The sequence below is a fragment of the Taeniopygia guttata genome, chromosome 3 (genome assembly GCF_048771995.1).
Source record: "Taeniopygia guttata chromosome 3, bTaeGut7.mat, whole genome shotgun sequence".
NCBI lineage: Eukaryota > Metazoa > Chordata > Aves > Passeriformes > Estrildidae > Taeniopygia > Taeniopygia guttata.
The window spans coordinates 75,967,457-75,987,423 of NC_133027.1; the positions used below are offsets into that span (position 1 = coordinate 75,967,457).

Sequence of the window (19,967 nt, forward strand, 5' to 3'; positions counted from 1 at the left end):
ATAAATGTGCTTAAAAAATAATCTGAGTTTTCCCTATTGTCTGTTACTTTTCTTAAACAAAATTTTAGTTTTACAGATAATTGTTTTCACAAATGTGTACTATTGCCATGTTGTGTTTTACAATTGTTCTCTGTCCAAAACAATTTTTGGAGAAAATAACTGTCATCTCCCCATCTACCAATATGATTGTATTCAAAACATTTTTTTTCCTGAGGAGTAAACAGTGGCCATAAATCTCAGATACATTTCAGTGTTTGAGGTACCTGTTGTAGCAGCCAACTGTATACACCAAATACAGTGAATATATAGATATACATCCAAGTACAAAGAAAATGGCACTATATAATAGAGAAAATGGGTATTTGCAAGTATTTTCTCATGTTCTGAGAGGGTTTTTTTCATAAAAGACCTCTTTGTTGCACTGATCAATAACAGTTATCAAATTTTGAATCAGCAGAGTTTAAGCAGGTATAGAAACAATTTTGTCTCTTAAAATTCACAGTAGGTGTCACAGAACAATGTTGTAGAGTCACAAAAACATAAGAAATTTCAGAAATACTGTTATTTGTCATGGTCCAGTCCAGCATTTTTTAGTGACTGTTTTTAGATCTAAACACTGATGAATAAACTACTGGCCCATGTTGGCAGTTTTGTATTTCACTACTAGCTCTTTATGATTGGAGAATGCACAGGCTCAAATTCTTGAATAAATACTACAACTACAACTGTATGTTTTTACACAGGCAGATTTATTTAAACATGGCTGAGATTGGCCCTTTTATATAGGGACATAAACATGATTCTTTTAAACACACTTTGAAGAAACTCACCAAAACTAAGCTGTTTTTCTGGATGGTATAGGTGATTTGAATATTTTCTTTGCAGTGTGACAATGGCAATGCAGTTTCTGTTCACAAATGTGGATGACTTGTTATGATTTGGAGTTCAGCATTTTTTAGTTTATGTCGCTGTCCATCAGCTACACGTGGAGATGCTTCTGGAGCACTTCTATGAAAAAAGAATATAGCAATATTTCTGGGGGCATCTTAAAAAAATTAATTCTGATTGCTAGCAGTGCCAAAATAATTATTTTAATTAAAAAAATGTAAAGAGGAAAGCTATATAAACAGAATCCTCAGGAATAAATGTCACGTTGGAAGTTCAGCTTGTTTCTTTTCTTGTGTTTTCTTGTAAATCTAGTTAAAGGGAGAGAATATTTAATGTAGATTTTCTTCATTCTTAATAAATGTGCATAAAATCTTGGATAGTACTGGAGTTACAATAATTGTTTTTCTTTACTTTTATGACACATCTTAAAGTAAAAGCTTATTTCAAATGATACTATATTTTCTCTGGAAGTTTTCTGAGGTCCACAATTAATTAGCTGAGTTTTTGAAGAGCTTTCTCTTCCACAGGCTTAAGAAATTATTGCCTTTTTCTAATTGATTGTCTTTATGTGGATTTTCAGGCATTGAAATCAACACCGGCTTAGCTCAGTGTCATCTAATTAACATTTGTACCTTATTTTCCTTTTGATAAATATGGCAGAATGAAGCCTGGTGCTTTTAAATTTTCTCTACCTCTCTAGGCTTATAATTTTTAAAATACATAATAATATATTTTTTATATACTTCTTCAATTCTAGGATTGTTAGGAGGGACACAGTTTTTCCTAGGTTTTCATTCCAAGGTCTTCCATTTCTTTGTACATGTTATAGTGATGGAGTGATTTTCCTTGGTCTCAAGGTTCTCTCTGTCTCATGATATGTCCAAATCACTCAGATATGGTTATTTTTCACTACCCTTTCTGAAGATGGATTTTTTTAGAGAGTGCAGAAACAGAAGCATTTTTTTGTACAGTAATTGGGGGAGATTTGGGTCAGAGACAGGCAGTCAGGAGCTTTCTGACTTCATAAAACTTTGGTGAATTCTTTTGGTGATTCCACTTTTACCTCTTAGAAAAAAATATTTAATAAGAGCTCCTTCCTTGACTGTTTTTATATCCTTGAGGCTTCATTTCTGTGTCTCAAAAGGTTAATGAAAACTTTTGCTGTGGTAAGTGACAAGCTCACACATCTTAATAAGGAGAATAGAGTGTAAAAGAAGGACAGGCATTTTTTCATTCTTATCAGGACATCATTTTGGACATTTACATCAGATATCACCTTTGGTTTTGATAAGGTTTTTAAAACATGTCCAGGATCCAAGCCTACAGGAGGAATCAGAGGAAACTGGCTTGGTAACTCTTGTGTTTCCTCCAGGAAACAGATTAGGAATCCAGAGAAAATATTGAATTTCTGTTCTGACTTCTCAGTATTCCTGTTATCTCAGTTTGACCTTTGCTTTGAAAGTAACTCAGATTAGTTGCAAGAGATTGTATTTAGTTAAATGTATTTCATTTGACGTATTTAATCTTCGCAAATTTTCCTTTTAGTGGTTGCACAAAGTTTATGTTGAGTTCCAGATGCCAGCATCTATATGCACAGGAAAAAAACCCATAAAGCTCCAGTTCATTTTGTTAGTTTTCATTGGAAGTCCTGGGTTAATGCAAAAGCAGTATGTATTTTTTCCATAGAAAAGATATCTGAAATTCCTTATGACCAGTTGAAAGGCTGCAGAAAAATAGATGCAAAACAGTGGTGCCTTTCTTTGAGTTGATGATACAAAGTGCTTGTTGTTTTGCTGCTAAAGCGCATCTAAAGATGAAGTCTCAGTGACTGTCTAAAAAGTTATTCTATGAAAAAAATAGGTTTAAAAAAATTGTCAGTACCTAAGTATTTGCTCCTGCCTTTCTTACTGAACTCATATAAGAAGAACACTCTGAACTTGCTTATAAATCCTCATTTTATTGAGTCCTTGAACAAATTCAGAATCTTACAAATTTTCTCACTACTAGTTTCAGCACTTACTAGAAAAGTGCTGCTCTGAATATTAGTATCTCAAAAATACTGTGGCATAATACATGAAAAACTGAGCGGCTCTGTCAGTAGAGAAGCTTAGAAAAGAGCTTACCTGCTTATCTCATTAGAGCTTACTCATACTTCTTGTAAACATCCTTGACTATGTTCCCAGTAAAGAAGGGGATATGAAGTGGCTTTACCAAGCGGTTTCCTTCTTTCCCTTATGTACTGAAATGAGAGCTCTTTGGGGGAGCATGATGAGAAAAGGACAAAAGTAGGACTAGAATCATGTAGGCTGTGAAAAGGAGGAGTCAATTGTGTAATCTATTTGTGATGGCAGGCTGAGACACTCACCCTTTTCAACTAATTAGCATCCCATAGATGCAAACAAATATGTAGGTTTTTCTTCTATTTCTTTTTCTTGCTGGTTTTCATTCCCATGATGCTGCAGAGCGGTTTCTTTGGGCGTAAAGAAAATTTAATTTCCAGGATATAACAAGTTGCATTATAAGTAATAAGTTCTGTGATTATTAATATTAGCTGTCAACTTAAACCAACGTGCTAGAGGGGGTTTATAAAAGAATGAATATACTTGTTTCATGTTTGTGGGAAATCCTTTTATGCATCAAATTAAAAGACACTTGCTAAATTATGTATGGAAAAAGAAGTAAATTTAGTGGCTGATGATATTTTAAATGAGAACTTTTATAGTACTTAATAAGGATTTTTGCTTGTTTTCATAATTACAAAGTGATGGTAAGTAGGAGAACACAGGATTCCATCACTAAAAAATTATTTCTGCATATTTATTTTGCTGTGTTTTCTGTGGATCAAATTATGTACAATATGATTATGATTAGCGTTGATCAACGGATAGACTAAACTGAAAGACTGGTTCCTTAATATTTGCACTCTAAACTACCTCCCAATATGTTGCCAAAGAGAATGTGTTTTTGGGGACAGAACCCAGTCTGCACCACACAGCTGACTACCAAGCCTTTCCACTTGAAAGCCAGCCATTATTTTCTACTCTCTACTGCACAGTAGGGTGCATCCACCCATTACAGCATTGAGCCATAGATTTTCATTTTATGGTAATCTTTTTTTATATGATATTCATAGGAATACATTTTTTCTAGCCTTGTGGGTCATATTTCTCCCAAGACAAAACTGAAATATAATAGGTACTTTTTTTTTAAGTGTTTTTGAAAAAGTTGTAGTCTCTAGCAATGGGTTTTTCTTGGAACCAAACACATTTTTACCCTGTCATTGATATTGTAGGCACACCTTATCCAATTTCATTGCTGTACTACAGTTGGCACGCAAACAAAAAAAAAGTAAATTAGTGAGTAGGTTTGGATTCTTCCAGTATATCTGGAATTGTAATGGAAAAAGAAAGTATTAAAAGCAATAATATAGTGTAAATCAGTTACTGGAATCACAGGCATCTTTTAGAACAAGATTAGGGAATCTGTCATTGAGCTGTCAAATGTTTCTCTCCATGCTTGTTTTCTACTTGAGATTTGGCGAAATAATTCAAAACTAGGAGGCTGAAGAAAATTTTCGATCTTAATTCCCATCCTCTTTAACTATTCCTAAACTATTATAATCTAAATAATAAATCTTAAATCATTTAGATGCAGAAAGGACCAAAAGAAAGAGTATACTCAGATGTATGATTTAGCAGTGTTTGTCTTGATTGTTAAGAATTATTTCAAGATTTGAAGAGAATAGTGTGAATTCTTACATAAACTTTTCTCTGTGTGCTCTACAGGTACTTAAAACATATTGAAGGTTCTTACTCATTCCAGTCCTGTGCAAAGGGAAACTAATAAATAGAAATGAATGTTGATGTGATCATCATGTTCTTTGAGTGGAAGAACCCATTAAATCTGGACATCTCTGAAACTGCTACATTTTACTATAAGAGGATGTGTCTGTGTCTCCAGCCAGAAGGAAGCCATATTTGCATTTTGTTTTATTAAATATTATGCTATTGCATATGAATGAACTTGTCATGTTAAAAAAAAAAAAAAAAAAAGGTAGCAATCATCTTAGCAAAGAGAACTTTCAATGCCTCCTTGAAAGTCTTTGGAATCTCAGGCTCCTTTAGTTGGCCTTGAATAGCCCAGTCTTTAGGAAACTGAGATTCCAATGAATCCTGTCAGCTCGTGTTCGCTCGGGCCAGAACCTTCTTGTTCCCAGGAAATAACTCTGTGGTTCATTTAAGCCTGCACTGCCTGCCCTCAGACTCCATCCCTGGGTGTGTATATCCGGCCTTTCCCATGCACTTGTTGTTTTGCTTATGTAATTGTAGACTATATCTATGGCTCCCTGCTGCAGCTGTATATTGCCCCAAGACAGTGGGGAGAGCACAGAGGTGGCAGTTCAGGCTCAAATTGGTTTCTGCTGGTGTGGACCTGGACCTTGACATTCCTTTCTAGATAGTTTCATCTCTTCAGGAAAAGAGAATTTCAAATATTCTGATCTGAGATGGCATCAGTTGGATCTGGTTAAGTAACAGACAAACATTAACAAAACGCTGGATACGGTTTAGGTAATAGAATCACAGAATGGTTTGGTTTGGAAGGAACATTAAAGATCATATAGTTCCAAGCCCCCTGCTGTGGGCAGGGACAACTTTCACTAGACCAGGTTGGTCAGACCTCCATCTAGCCTGGCCTTGAATACTTCCAAGGATGGCACACCCTCAACTTATCTTATGCCTCTTCACCCTCTCAGTAAAGAATTTCTTTATAATGTCAAATTTAAACCAACTCTCATTTCAAATCCATTCCCCCATGTCCTGTCACCACATACTCTTTTAGACAGTTTCTTTACATCTTTCTTGTAGGCTCCCTTCAGGTACTGGAAGACTGCAATTATGTAACCCCAGTCTCTTTTCCAGGTGGAAAAAATTGCCAATTCTCTTAACCTTTCCTTATACAAGAGGTGCTCCATCCCCCCACTCAAGTTGGTGGTTGCTGGACTCACTTCAACAGATTGATGTTCTCCTGTGGTAATGGATCCCTCAAAAGAAAAAGTGCCATGCAATTCTTTAAAAAGATTGATGCTTTTGTACACGTCCCTCTTTGAGTCATTTTCCATGTAGGTATCAAAGCAAGGACTCTCCAAGGATGATGTGTTAGACTGAGTAAAATGTGCACAGAGAGGACAGGGTGCTTAAAGGAGTTAAACATTAACACAGATTGTACTAATAAAAGTTGCAGAGAGAAGCGGTGTGCATTTGAATAAATCTGCTCATATGGGAACTGGTATATATTAATTTGGAGTGAAAGCTTAATTTTAAGTTTGTTAGCTATCTCTTTTTATAGTAAATCCATTTTGGCACATTTTGAAGGTGACAGGAATTTGCATCTTATTCAAGTTAATTAGAATCCTAACAGACACCATTTTATCAAGTCAAGACATTGCTATGGCTGGAAGAAAGACAATAGAAAGTAAGGTAATCTTTGGAATCACAAATCAGTGATTCCAAAGTGAATTCAGTGTAGACTAGTAATTCAAAATGGTGAAGAGAAGAGCAGATAAAGCACCTCAGGTATCAAATAAGCCTGTGTGGCACAGCATTTAAAAGCACTGACCTATGTGCTAGATGAATTTGGCTGGCCTTTTGTTTATTTCCTAGGAACACCACCTCAGAGAATAAGACTTATATTTATGTGTGTATTATTTCTGGAGCAATTTCATTCTTACTTATTGTACATCATAGTATATATTTTTATATACATTTAAAGAAAACAAAATGTAACAGGCTTTTCACTTTTCAGCTGTCTTAGAGACTGTCAAACTTCAAGTCCTTTTTATAGAATTCAGGCTCAGAATGCATGGAGTAACTTGGAAGTGACTCTGGAAAATAAATTATTGTTTTATAGAGCTTTTTCTGCATTTACTTTGTGCTTTTGTTTTATTTGGCATATTTGTTTTTGTATACTAACTCATAAATGTAATTTTATAACCCGTATTTGTACTTTTATGCTATTTTGAATCCAGCAGCTTTATTTGCAATATTGCTGGCTTTTTTTTTGTATAGTTAGTGCTGTCTAATGAACTTATAAATACTTCATTCTACTAGAATTTTAATAATGCCATCTGTTCACTTGATGGAAAATGGCAAAGCACACTGAAGCAACTTTTTTTTTTTTTTCTTCTTGATAGCTGTATTTTTAAAGCTTATGATTTAAGTTTCCAGCATTCTTTTTTCATTAACAGTAGCAGTGATCAATATTGGAAACCAAAGGATTCTTTTTTGTGCAAATCTTACCTTGTGACTTACATGTATGATTTTCTTTAGATGCAGTTTGAGATTTTTGATCTGTGCAAACAATATATTTTTTTTAATTGGATCTTGTTTTTCACCATGGCAGAAAGTAAAATAATCCTAGAAAGGTCAGTAAGATACATCACCATTGGTAGTATCTTTGTCCAAGCTGCTTCCTCATCCTGGCATCTTTGTCCCTCTCTCCCCACACATCCTCCTTTTGAAACTGTTTTGAAAGTCTTTTGCTCTTCTTTGTGCTTTGTCTTGCTTTATTTAATTATGTTAATATTTGTTTTGAACCATCAGCGTATTATGTAGTTATTAGGCTGTTCTCTTTGGTGTACTGTTTGGTGACTTAATCTCACTCCTGCAGTTAGTTGTCAAAACAAGTGGTCTGATGTCTAGAAATGGTCAGGTCCCCTAGTAGCTCCTGAGGGAATTAGTGCTGCATGTGAAAAATGGGTGGCCTTGTATGTATGCCTGAGTAGATGTCAGACCCAAATGGGTTAATTAACACAGCTCTGCTGTTTCTGAACTAGGTAGATGTAGTAAATAAAGAAGTGTCTAAGAAGCAGTTATGTCACGGGGTTGTTTTTCCAAATTCCTTATCCAAGTAGTTGTGTGATGCTTGCTTACGTAAGAAACTCGTGTTGGTGTTGACAGAACTCTGTGGCAGGCCTGATGAAGGAAGTTGGGAAGAATGATGCTGTAACTGACAAATTATGAGATTCCTCAATCATGACTGTTTCAAAACTATTTTGAAGGCATGGTGAGAAGGGAATTAGATTATGAACTACCCTTTTCGTACTTGCAGGAATAGATTTCTTGCTTGGTTGCTGGCTCTCAGTGTGTGATCATTAGTAGTTCTCTTCGATTGACAGTTTGGGAGATAGACACAGCTCCTTATCCCAGCAGGTGGCAACTACAGCCGTGCTAAAGAGGTGCAGTTTGCTCTGGTTCCCTTTATTCCATCGACAGAAGTGGTACTTCCACTTTCTCTTACTGCTGTGTTAGATATAGTTTATTAGCTTTCCAGCTGATTTCTTTATGTATTTCCTGATTTCTTATTAAGTATTTCAATTAATTTACCATCTCCATTGGATTTTGTTAGTTAAATAAAAAATGCACATTAAAGTAACTTTGTCTTGCATGAACACATCCAGTTTTTGATTTACTCTAAGCTTGTAGATCTGAATTTGCAGTTTTCCTTTGATGTTCCCTTTCTTTTTTCCTTTCCTTTTTTTCACCCTTCTGAATTCCATCTGAAATTTCCAGTTTAATCTCTTCTCTGTGTGAGTGTGTGTCTGAGGCACATTTGCCTTGCAACCCCTAAGAATGGGATGATTTCTGTAAACAAGACTTTCTCATGCTCCTAATTGCAGAGATACTGTGATTTACCTCCCTTTCTTGAGGTTTAATGATTCAAGGAGCTAGATTCTTATGATGGGGACTGTCATCAGTGCTTGATAGTACAGCCAGCCCTCAGTTTGAAACCTGTGTCAAAGTTTGTGTACTGAAAGTTGCTATGCAGTAGATTTGTTGTCATAGTGGAGCATGCAGATGTGCTGGTGGGCATACTTGGAGATCGTCCGTCCACTGAGGACTGGGTTCTACCTGTAAATTTTTGTGGAACCTCTTGGAGAACCAGTCTGGGTCGAAGGATAATCTGGATGCTGATGTGCCAAGCATTTAATGACCATATCTCCTGACACATGTGAACCACTAGGTGCAAGGACTTTGTGATGTGTTCTGATGTTGGAGTGTCTGGTGTTGGCTGTTAAAGCATGTCCCCGAGGTTACACAAGACCAGTCAGAGCTATATAAACAGAGCTTCATTGGGAACATTCTTGTTTTCAGCCAGGGACAACTGGTATTCATCACATTTTTATCTTGTCTTTTAGTAAGCTCAGTGTTCAATAACCTTTCTCAATTACTTCACATAACCTTAATATCTTGGGGTTTCACAAGTGGCTGAGTCTCTATAACTTAGTGAATGATCATTGTCATGTGAGCAGTGACAATCAGCAGAGTAAATCAACACACCTACTCATCATTGGGGTATGTAACTTTCATTTCAAGGAAATGGGTAGCAGACTGCTTTGGATATTTCTTTTTTTTTAAAATCATAGTTCATGTATCCCTGCATGGAAATTTTTCTAAATCTGGCCTATCATGTTTAATACTGCACCTGTTATTAGAGATTGTCAAAATTTTGCATTTGTTCAACTGTCAGTAGAATACTGAAATCCACAATATCTTGGATTTTTTTGTTGTTGTAGAGCAGCCAAAAAGATAATTTAATTTTTTTTTTCTCATATCATTCCTGTGAATTATAATTACCTGTCATTATAAAATGTTTTTAGAATAAAACCCGACTACTTCAGGAATTCATAAGGTGCAGTCATTATCTTTCATGGATAAATGTCTATAATTTTGTAGTTACATATTCTGTTCCTTTCCACATGCTGAAGTTATAATTTTATATATTTTTTAGCAGTCTTCTCATTGCAAGCAAAATGTTTTACTCACAGTGGTAGTACTGATAAGTAGTAAATAGTTCAATCTTCTGTTGGTTTCAATCTGTTCATCATGTTAGTATAACATGCCATTTTTCAAAGACTCTAAAGTCATGAATTATCTGCACATCATTATTCTGTAATATTCCACTCAGTCACTGAGAGCTTGATTATGATTACTAACAAATTAGCTGAAATATCCTAAAAGCAAAAAGGCTTAATTTGTAAATTTTCATCTGTCTTTTTCATCTTCAGGTTTTTTTCCTGATTAATTTAAACATTTTTTCAGTTTCTTGGTTTTCAGTCTCCAGAGTAAAGTAAATAAAATACATCACTAATACAAATGTACCTCTGTTGTAGTTACAGTATGGTTTCTTCAGAGGGATTGAAATGATTCCCTTGACATAAATACGTTCCACACTGATCACTGCACCCTCTCATGTGGTAACCTATCAGCTCAAGCTCTAATGGTCCCTTACCCTTGTTGACGTAAGCAAACTTTTCCTCTGGGGCATTCTCTTTTGTTTCTTTTGTCAGCCATTTTAAAGAGAAGAAAACTACTAAGTCTTGATTTTTCTGCAAATTCTGAGGATTTTACTGCAAAGTTCAGTAATGTGACAGTTGTTTTCAATGTAGTCAGAGGTGCAGAAAGATGAAAATCAGGCAGGCTGCAAAGTTTCTTGTTCTACTTTTGATTCTCTGTAGTGATAAACACCGGAATCTGAAAATTTTAAACAACTTTGTAAGAGTTCAATAGCTTACAGTTTTATTACATGGACATATTTTTTCCCTAAAAACCAATCTTTTATGTTCCTAAATGGACAGAGACGAGAATACAGCGATCAAAAAGGTAGGGATGAGAACAAAATAGAAATAATTAAATGCAAAAAGTTTAGTACAAATGTTGGTATCTGATTCTGTTTCCCTGGGGTAAATGAAAGATTACATTCTTGCTGACATATGTAAGATTATTATGTTCTCTTGCTTGTCACTGAGCCATATGCAGTATTTCCTGCTCCAGAAGCCGACAGTTTGCTGAAATTTCTTGGTCTGTTTGGGCCAACAATCTTGAAAGCCTCGCTCCATGCCAGGGATGGCAACTTCATGGCACTGAGCTGTGTGATCCCATCCCTTGGCTTGCTGGACTCAGAGTGGAGTGTGGGCTGTATATAGATGTTGGGAAAGCAAGAGGAAGTGCCTTTCCTTAAAGTTCTCCAGGCATCTTATCAGTTGGGAAGAGATAGTCATAGTCTAGGAATAAACAAGCCAAACTCCAGAGGCCCATCAAGGTCCAAAAGGTATGCATGTTTTTTAAATATCCAAATTTCTTGCAGCGGACAAGATCCCGTGGGGCTTTCTCAGGTTGGTGGATCTGTGTAGGACCTGCTTCAAGCAGCGTTCTCTTTTAATCATCTCTTTCAGCCCTGAATCATTATACATTACAGAAATGCCATGACATTTAATACAAAAAAGCATTTCTGTTTTCAAATGCATGCTGTGGTAGTTCTATTGATTTTAATGCAATTGCTTAAGGTATATGTCTGAGTGGTATTTGAGTCAATAGTGATGTAATATTTTCCTTTTCTTTGAAAACACCTGCTGAATGCAATGAAACTTTGATTTTCAAGTTTGAATTTGGTATTTGAAAAATATTCAAGAGTGAAGGGACAGCTCTGTTCAAAAGTGAGAGGACAGATTAGTAGTGATAATGCTGTTTCTTGATACATTGATTGCAGTAAATTCTAAGGATACTTCATACTTGGCAACCAGGGCTTCTGGAACAAGAAAAAAAAAAAAAGGGAAAATCAAATTTGATTTAAAGAGTCATTCTGAAATTGTGTTGCTACTGGATGAGAGTCTTCCTTCACCAAACATGCTGACATGACATATAATCAGTTTTAAAGAAAGCTGCAGTGCAGCTAGTGGAGTGAAAGCCAAGCAGAATTGTGCATTGGACAAGAAAAGCAGTAGATATGGGCATAAAGGTGTAGCTGTGAACTGGTAGCTATGAAACAATGATCAACTGTTTTACACGCTCTTCAGCCATTGTCTTGTGGCTGCATTCCGGACATAAACCATGGTGATTGCACCTCGCTGACTAATATAGATGAGCTAACCAGTTTAACACTCCTGTCATTCAACAGCCCTGTTGAATAGGATATGAAGTCATCGGCTAATTACCATAAAACTCAATCACACACTTTCTTGGTAAAGCATATTTACTGCTGGAAATTATTAAGTTTTTTCCTGATGGTCAGAGCCCAGGTTCCAACATGATTTTTGCTGAGGTACATTAAACTTGAGAGACTTCTACAGAATCTTATGAAGCTTTTAGCAGATGTGGAAATGCCCTCCTTAGATTAGTTTAAGTTGCCACATATGTTTTACAGTTGAGGATTTTTATGATCATGGATGTATATTTGTGGAGCTACCATCCATCAGTATGTTTTGTAGTACTAAACAATTTTGGAAACAGAAGAAAACCCTGGATCTTCCTCATGCTTTTCTGTTCTCACAAGGATGGGTGATACTTTCAGAAGATGCCTTTTGGAAGTTTTCTGGCCAGAATAAACCATCCTGCGAAATTGCTCCAACTGTTTCATCAGTTTAGTGTGGGCTAAGACCATAGAAAATAATAAGCTTCCAAATTTACCAGATTTAGGTATGTCTAATGAAGTCAAATGCACAGTCTCCTGAATTCTGTTGTGTAGTGCCCTGTTTGCAAATTGTGCATTGGACACAATTATATGTGAAGGAGTGAATTAAAATTTTAGGACACCTGGCAGACAATATGTTTCTCTGCTTACCATCTGCAGTGAAGTCTTGGTTCAGGCCTTATACTTAGGCCTGATATATTGGCCAGATCACATGTCTGATGCATGTTACTTAAGGAAAGGAAGAACTGAGCATCCTTTTTCAGGAACTTAAAAATAACAGTGTAGATCTTATTGTTCATGTAAAATAGCTAGAATTCATGTTTGTCCTTCTTCAGGGAAAGAAACACAGTGTGCCACCAATGATCAACCTCATGAATATTCCCTTTCAATGTCTAGGTCTATGTTTAAACAAACTAAATTAGTTTTCTGTGAAGTAACACAAGTGCTTCTGAATTGTGAGATGAATCCAGACTGTTGAAAATCAGGAGAGGTGTCCAGGTACCCCTACTGAGATTGTGCATTAAGAAGCAAGAATGTTTTTGAGTGATGGCTTGAAATTTCTGTTATATATGTGTGATAGTTACTGCTTTAGGAAACCCACTCTCAGCTGAGGTATCTTTGAAAAATCCTACAAATGCAGTGGAGACAGAAGCTGCCAGATTCAAGATGTCTAAAATAAGGATGCAAATTGCAGTTAAAATAGACTGGCCAGTTTCATCTGACTGATGCCATTCTACCACAGAGATTAAGTAAACCTGGTAAACTTTGTTTCAGGGTGGTGAGATCAGTCTTTAAACAATCTACACTAATTGATGTGGAATTTCTGTTTATCTATAGATGTATAACACTTTTTAAGGTAAAAAAAAATATCAGCAAATATACCTCTGCAGGTCTAATTGCATCCCAAGCAACTTGTGTCTTATTATCTGAAGCCTAAAGCAAATTTTGAAAAGAAAAATTATTAGGTCAATCTGACATCTGCTGTGTGGGAAAATGTTCCTTAGGAAACTGACTGTAGACCTATCTGGGATCTCAAACAGAATTAATCCTAAGCATTTTTTTTGCTGTCATCAACAACATTAGTGAATCAGCAGCAGTATTTAACTACACAGAAAAAAAAAGAACAGTGTAAGAACAGGGAGAAAGTCGATATTGTTTTTGTAGAAGAGTTTCTGTGATAAAGCTAACTGGGCATTAGAATAATTGTAAAAGCCTCAATATGTCATGTCTGAAATGGTGAAAACGTTCTTTGCATTAAAATTTTCTTTGTGACTGCTCTGTCTTAGCATCTTGCAATTGTCAAAAACTTATTTGCCTTTGTTTTGTTTTGTTTTTTAAAATGCATGCATAGAAATCTAAGTATGAAATGGGATTTTATTTTTAACACCTCTTCACACACACCCTAACAGAAAGAACCTCAAGCCAAACTAAACCTAGCCTCATTTATCCTGTGCCAAACAAAAAACTTCAGTGGATTTTTGTTTTCTATCAGTTCTTTTCTTATTTTCTGCTTCTTACTATCTTTTATGACTGGGTTTAGTATGGAAGCTTTCCCAGATGGATGCTGTCTTTAGTTACTATAATGATTATTATGTGTTTCTGTAGCGAACTATGCAGTCGTTAATTAGAATTGTATAGGTAGTTAAGCTGAAATTGCAGAAATGGTGTGAAAGTGATAGAATTGTGGTGTTAGTCATTCATATTCCATATGTTACAATACATTGGTTTTGTTCTAGTAGAGGGAGATCACAAGTATGATTTACACATTTTTCAATATATATATCATGACTTGGGTAAGAGGATGTAGGGTTTAAGTTAATTTGGAAGATAGGATTGTTAAATTTTTTTTAGGGCACAGTTAAGCAGGGTGAGTGAGAGCTAAAACAGAGGTGGAAAAGCTAATTCTGATAAACGCTGACTACTTTATATCAGGGGGGAAGTAATTTTACACATACAGTGGGGGGGGGAGGGGGAGGGGGATGAGGTCATCTTAGTTATAATTTTGAGAGAGATATCAGTATTACAGAATATAAATGTTTGAAAATATTAGTCCAGGGTTCAGTAATTATCAAGAAACATGTAAAATGTCAGGAATTATTATTTTCCAATAGAGAGAAACTCCCTAAATCATCCCTGTGTCATTCCGTAAGTCCTAGTTGTATTTTTCTGAGCTGCAGTATTGCCTATAATTCTGGACGTCCCACCCCAGAAAGACGCAGTGGGACAGCAGGAGTGGTGAGAGTTAGCAAGTCAGACCAGAACTCTCAAACCAGGAAAGGTCTAGATGGAGCAGAGAAGGACTTTCTTCAGAGATCTGTAGAATCACAGGCTCCATGAGTAAGGTGAATAGAGGGAATCAGATGAAATACATAGTGTGCAGATTCAAAATAAAATAATTTCTCTGGTATTGTGTATTTGAACTGTGGAGTTCATAGCATTTTGAGATTCCTAAAGACTGGTGACTCAGGTTTAATAACCAGCCAAACAAAATCTAACACCCCTTCTACCCTTGACTGGGATTAAGAGGAGACTAATATTCGCTCATGGTTGTGAAATATATTATTTTCCTTATCATCACTCAATTTTGAGGGGAGATCTGTATTGCTATAGAAAATTCTTTCAGAAGAGAATTATTTCAATTAGAAATTGTGTATTAAATGTGTTTGCTAGAAAATCTGAAAGTTTCTACCTTTATTGTCTAAAAATTCATTTTAAATGGCAAGATATGAAGAGCCTTTGACAAATTTAATCATATGGTATTTTCTGTGAGATTAAATCTATTTCCTGACTTAATTTTAATTTCTGAAGTATAGTAATTTTACTGCTAGGAGCAAATAAAAGGTTACAAATAGTTATCTTCATGTTTTCAGAAACAACAAACCAACTGGAGGTTTGTAAAGGTGTGTTTAAGATACTTTTGCTGTGGTTAAACTGAAAGTTGGAAACTCCTCCTGTAGCAGATGTGTTCTTGCTGTATAGCTGCACTCCCTGCATTTCAGAAATACTACTTAATGTTTTAGCTCTGATATGTTACCTGTGTTTATTTATATGTATTAAGCTTACTAAAAATGCATGAAAATTTGCTTTCATTTGAAAGATCAAAACATTAGTTTGTGTGCATATATATATAATCTTGTAATCTATTTTCTTTGAACATGTTATGCCAGATCTCATCAGCGATATTCTTCTTTTCTTATGGCTACAAGACTTTTTTTCACATACAAAGAAGTCAACAGGACTAGCATCTTTGATATAAGAACAGAGGGTCTAAGTCTGCTCACTAGCTTCCTTGTAGGATGTTGGTGACATATATTTGGTAGCAAAGGCTTTTAATTTGCAAACTATGCAGTACTAACAATACCCTTACTGAACTGGAATATAAATTTAGTGTTCAGCTGGCCTGTGCCAGCTCCTCTCGGGAATTGAAATGTATGAAATTTTGTATTCTTATTAAGTCAGGATAGAATTCCTAATTACTTTATCCTAGTTTAGTTGGTTTTTAACTTTGGAAGTTTTTAAAAGATTGTAAATGCAAACCAGTCTCAGGATATTTCAATCACTTGATCAAACCATATTAGGAAAGTTTTGTACAAATGTGCAGAAATTGTTTGAATTTGTTATCTGTTCTTCATTCAGTTTGTTATCAGTTCTTCATTCATTCCTAGAGTGCCTAATTCTTTGGTTTATTTCCTTTTAGATGAAACGGCTCCTAAAGAAGTCAGCAGGGTAAGTGCTGCTCTGTATCCCCTCTAAAGTCTCCCACTGTTCACTTGAGATGATTTTTCCATAGACTCTGATCAAGATTTATCTCTATTCCCTGGTTATAGTGGATCTCCAGAGGAAAAAATGCTGTACAGACTGTCTAGAGAACAGTTAATAAGGAAAATAAATATTAAGAACACTTGATTGGCTGCAAATAAATTGAAGGGTATTTTGCATTTCGAGTTCTCTCAGTGCTATTTTCATGATCAGTTTTAAAAAGGTACTTCATGGAAACCAGGAAATTCATGGGACTTTGAGCATAACATCAGACTATTTAATCAGTGTAACTGCCTCAGTAGATGGCAAACATAGGAAGGGAAGAAAAATATTTAATAACTCCCTTTTGAGATGTGGTATGATACGAGTTAAATTTTCTAATTCAAAATATTTTGCAGTGGTCTGCACGAAATGCAATGTAAAATCCTAAGAAACCTTTTCAGTAATAAATTCCCTACCCTAGCCCTATATCTGATTGACACTGTGTCCTGCAGAATATCTGTCCATGAGGACTAATTACAGGGATCTGTTAGGAATGAGTGCCTTTGCTGTGAATTACAAAAGATCAGTACAGGACAATCTTTTGCCCCCAGATTGGGCAAAATGATGGGTCCAGAATCCTGAGGGACCTCATAAGATGGGGGAGTCCTTACAACTTTCCAAGGTGGAATCATAGTCCTGTTTTGCTCTCCTTCTTGAATGTCTTGCATAAACTATTTCATGTTCCCAGGAGAAGCACAATAGTGTCAGACATACATTAAAAATAGGGCAGGTTGAAAGACTGCAAAAACTGTCTGGATACTCTTGAACTCAGTAGAAGTCCTTTGGAAAATGCTGCAATGTGGAAGGAGTGGAGAACTAAGGCTGGTAGTAGAAACCTCAACTTTTGTAACTCTGTGAGCAGAGGGCTGGGATGAGGGGTTCACCTCACATGTGCCTACAAGAAAGAGATTAAATGTTGTATAAAAATGAGTTAATTCAAGCAGATGTTTCCCATATAGATGACGTGCCATGGACTTGTAAGGGTGTTGAGAATGTAGGTGAAAATTAATGTGTTTTAGTAATTCATCAGTTTTCAACATGGTTTTTATTCATCCCTCAGTTTGCTATTGTTATGACAGTGAATACCTTGTGTTGTAACCTGGAATTTTTGTTATTAGTATATCTATATATATATTGTTTTGATCACAAAATAACTAAAGATCTGCCTAAAAATCTCAGAAGCTCTAATTATGTATGTGGGAAAGTTCCTTTTAAGTGTCATTAATTTATTAGATTAACATTTACCTAAACCTCTGTAAAACAGAACTACAGAATATATCTTGATTACCACATCTGAGCTATTTAAGGCAAAGAAAATAAGTTCTGAACCCCCAAGTCTGCCTTGCCAGTCACTCCCTGTGTCACACGGACTGGTGTTAGCCATCTCAGCCCCACAAAGTTGTATCTTGTGGCTTAGGATTTCCTAAAGATAGATGGGCTTTCACTTGAAGCCCTGGAATCAGTGGGGTGCAGATGATACTTCAGATGTTCTTAAGTAAACATTTTCTCCCTTGTTTTTTTAGCCATCAATCATTGTGCAGTTGATATGTATAATGTGCTGCACTACTATTTGGCTTAGCTTTTTTTTAAAGTACTTGAAGGTGTTCAGGAATACACTATGCTACAAAATAACAGGTTGGTTTGTTTGCTGTATTTTTTAATAATGCCGTATATAATAATGGAGACCATTGTAATACATCCTCTTTCTTCAGCAGCAGTTCAAACAGATGCCAGTGTAATTAAAATGTGAACATAAATTAGAATTTAAATTAGGAAAGTTCTGTATGTAAGTAATGTTTTTCAGACAAATAGACATGTTCATGGTGACTGAAGAATTATGAGTTTTGAAGTCATTAAGTGCTACATTTTTAATTCCTGAAAACATCTGCAAGAAGCAGTTTGTATCATAGGGAAGGAAAAAATTAAGGTTATTGAAAGGAAATTTATTGCAGAATTAAATCACCAATTGCTTTAACAATACCATGTTAGCTAGAAAATGAGGTAGGAATATACTGAAAAAAATCTTTAATTGTTGGAAGGAAATTTCAGTATTTTCACGGGTTTTATGTTGTAGTTTCACACTTTGAAAATTTGAGAAATTTTGAAATGTAAGTTTTGAAAAATTTCAAAATTTATTATTTTTAATTCTAGTCTACTAATGAAAATTTTCTCAATATTTTGGTGTTCAGAAATTATTTGGAAAGATTTCCTTGTTTGGCCTGATATAGCATCTGAATAGTGGTGGAGGGGAAAGATTTCTTGATTCCTGTAGACAGCTTTTGGCATAAGAGCAGCTCTGGTTACAAACTACCTCATGAGCATCTGTGACCAATGAACCTGTGAACTTTTTTCTGAATACTAGTTTCCAGTGTTTATGAAATATATGTAACTGAGGACAGAATCTTCTTTTTGCATGATGTAGTATTGGGAATATCCTTGGAAATGCTGACTTTCTTCTGCTCACTTATTGTGCAGATGTGTGTTGGCTGATCCCGTTCATCCTAGCTACACAAGTGGTTTTCTGGGCAGAGGGATTTCAAAAAGAAAACCAATTATTGAGCTACTTGGATGAAGAAAACTTAAGCTGGATACTTTGCTGTTTTCCTGCTTAATCTACAAAAGAAACAAAAATAGAGGAGTGTGAGTTTGAGCACTAAGTGCGCAAGTATTCATGCACATCTAGACTAAAGATGTAGTTCTCTGACAACATTAGTGAAAACAGTGTGCTTTGGAGACATGTTATTCTTTTCTGTTGGCAAAAATAACCCCATTCCTTCATGAACTATAGCCAGGATTCTGTTCTACGTGCTGCTAAGTTTCCTGTGATCACTGTGTGCTTTACCTCAGGTTCTGAGGTTTAAGTGAAAATACTCAATGTTCCTGATATGATCATGGCAAAATTAGCTGTTCATTTTGCTTAATAACCTTCCATTCCATGTTTACTTGAACAATACTTCCAGTGAAGCTGCCTTTTGGCAAGTCTCTTTTGCTTTGTAAACTCTGGCAATGCCAACAGCAATTCACTTTACAGACGTTTACCATATAAACACCAGAAAATTATTACCTAGCAAGTGACTCGTTCATTTAGAGTACTTTATTCTTGGAAACAGGAATGATAGTTTAATCCTTTCCTTTCCCCTTTTTGGACTTGCAGCTTTTTGACAGCTGCCTTGGCACCAGCCAGCGCCCAGCACAGTATGTCACTGCCAGTCACAGAATTAGCAAGTGTGTTTTCAGTAAATAGTTGCAGTAATTGCATGTATCTTCACTGTGTGACTGATAATAAAGGTTTGGGTTCTTCATGACCCATTGGCAAAGCAGGCCCATTCCTTGTAGTATCTTCTTATTAAAGATAGGATTAAAATATTTTCACATCATCCCAGAACTGAGAACAGAATAATAAAAATGTTAGGGGAACTAGAAAAAATATAAAAATATATATTTAGCCTTTAGAAGTGTTGCAAATGGCATTGCACCTATTGTCACGAGAAGATGCTTGTATAAGCTGATGTCTTTAAAAAGAAAGTCTTGTGAATACTGTGGTAGATAAGCAACAGTGGTAGGAAAATGAAGAAGTTTATTTTTAATGTTGTACATGGTGTCTTTAGAGTGCTTGCAAGTCAAGTATTAGGAGGGAATGTCATTTTATAAAAAGCTTTTTAAAAAGAGGAGCAGTATTCAGCCTTGTCAAGTTAAACTCAAGCTCATTATGCTGTTTTATTATATAATCTGGAGAGGTGATATAATTGAGATATTAATGAAGTTTTATGAGCCTTACAGTTAATAACAGATTATATGGTTACTTCTATGTA

General features: G+C 35.6%; 1 protein-coding gene across 5 annotated transcripts in view; it reads left to right on the forward strand.

Moving 5' to 3' along the window:
- Positions 1-19,967, forward strand: part of PDE10A (phosphodiesterase 10A) — a 341,642-nt gene that overhangs the window by 257,556 nt on the left and 64,119 nt on the right. For all 5 annotated transcript variants that reach the window (XM_072926053.1, XM_030268402.4, XM_072926052.1 and 2 more), the window contains one exon: positions 16,052-16,080. Coding sequence is in view for 4 of the 5 variants with exons in the window: in XM_030268402.4 (XP_030124262.1) it covers positions 16,052-16,080 (29 nt within the window). In the remaining variant the exon portion in view is untranslated. The remainder of the gene's footprint in view (positions 1-16,051; positions 16,081-19,967) is intronic.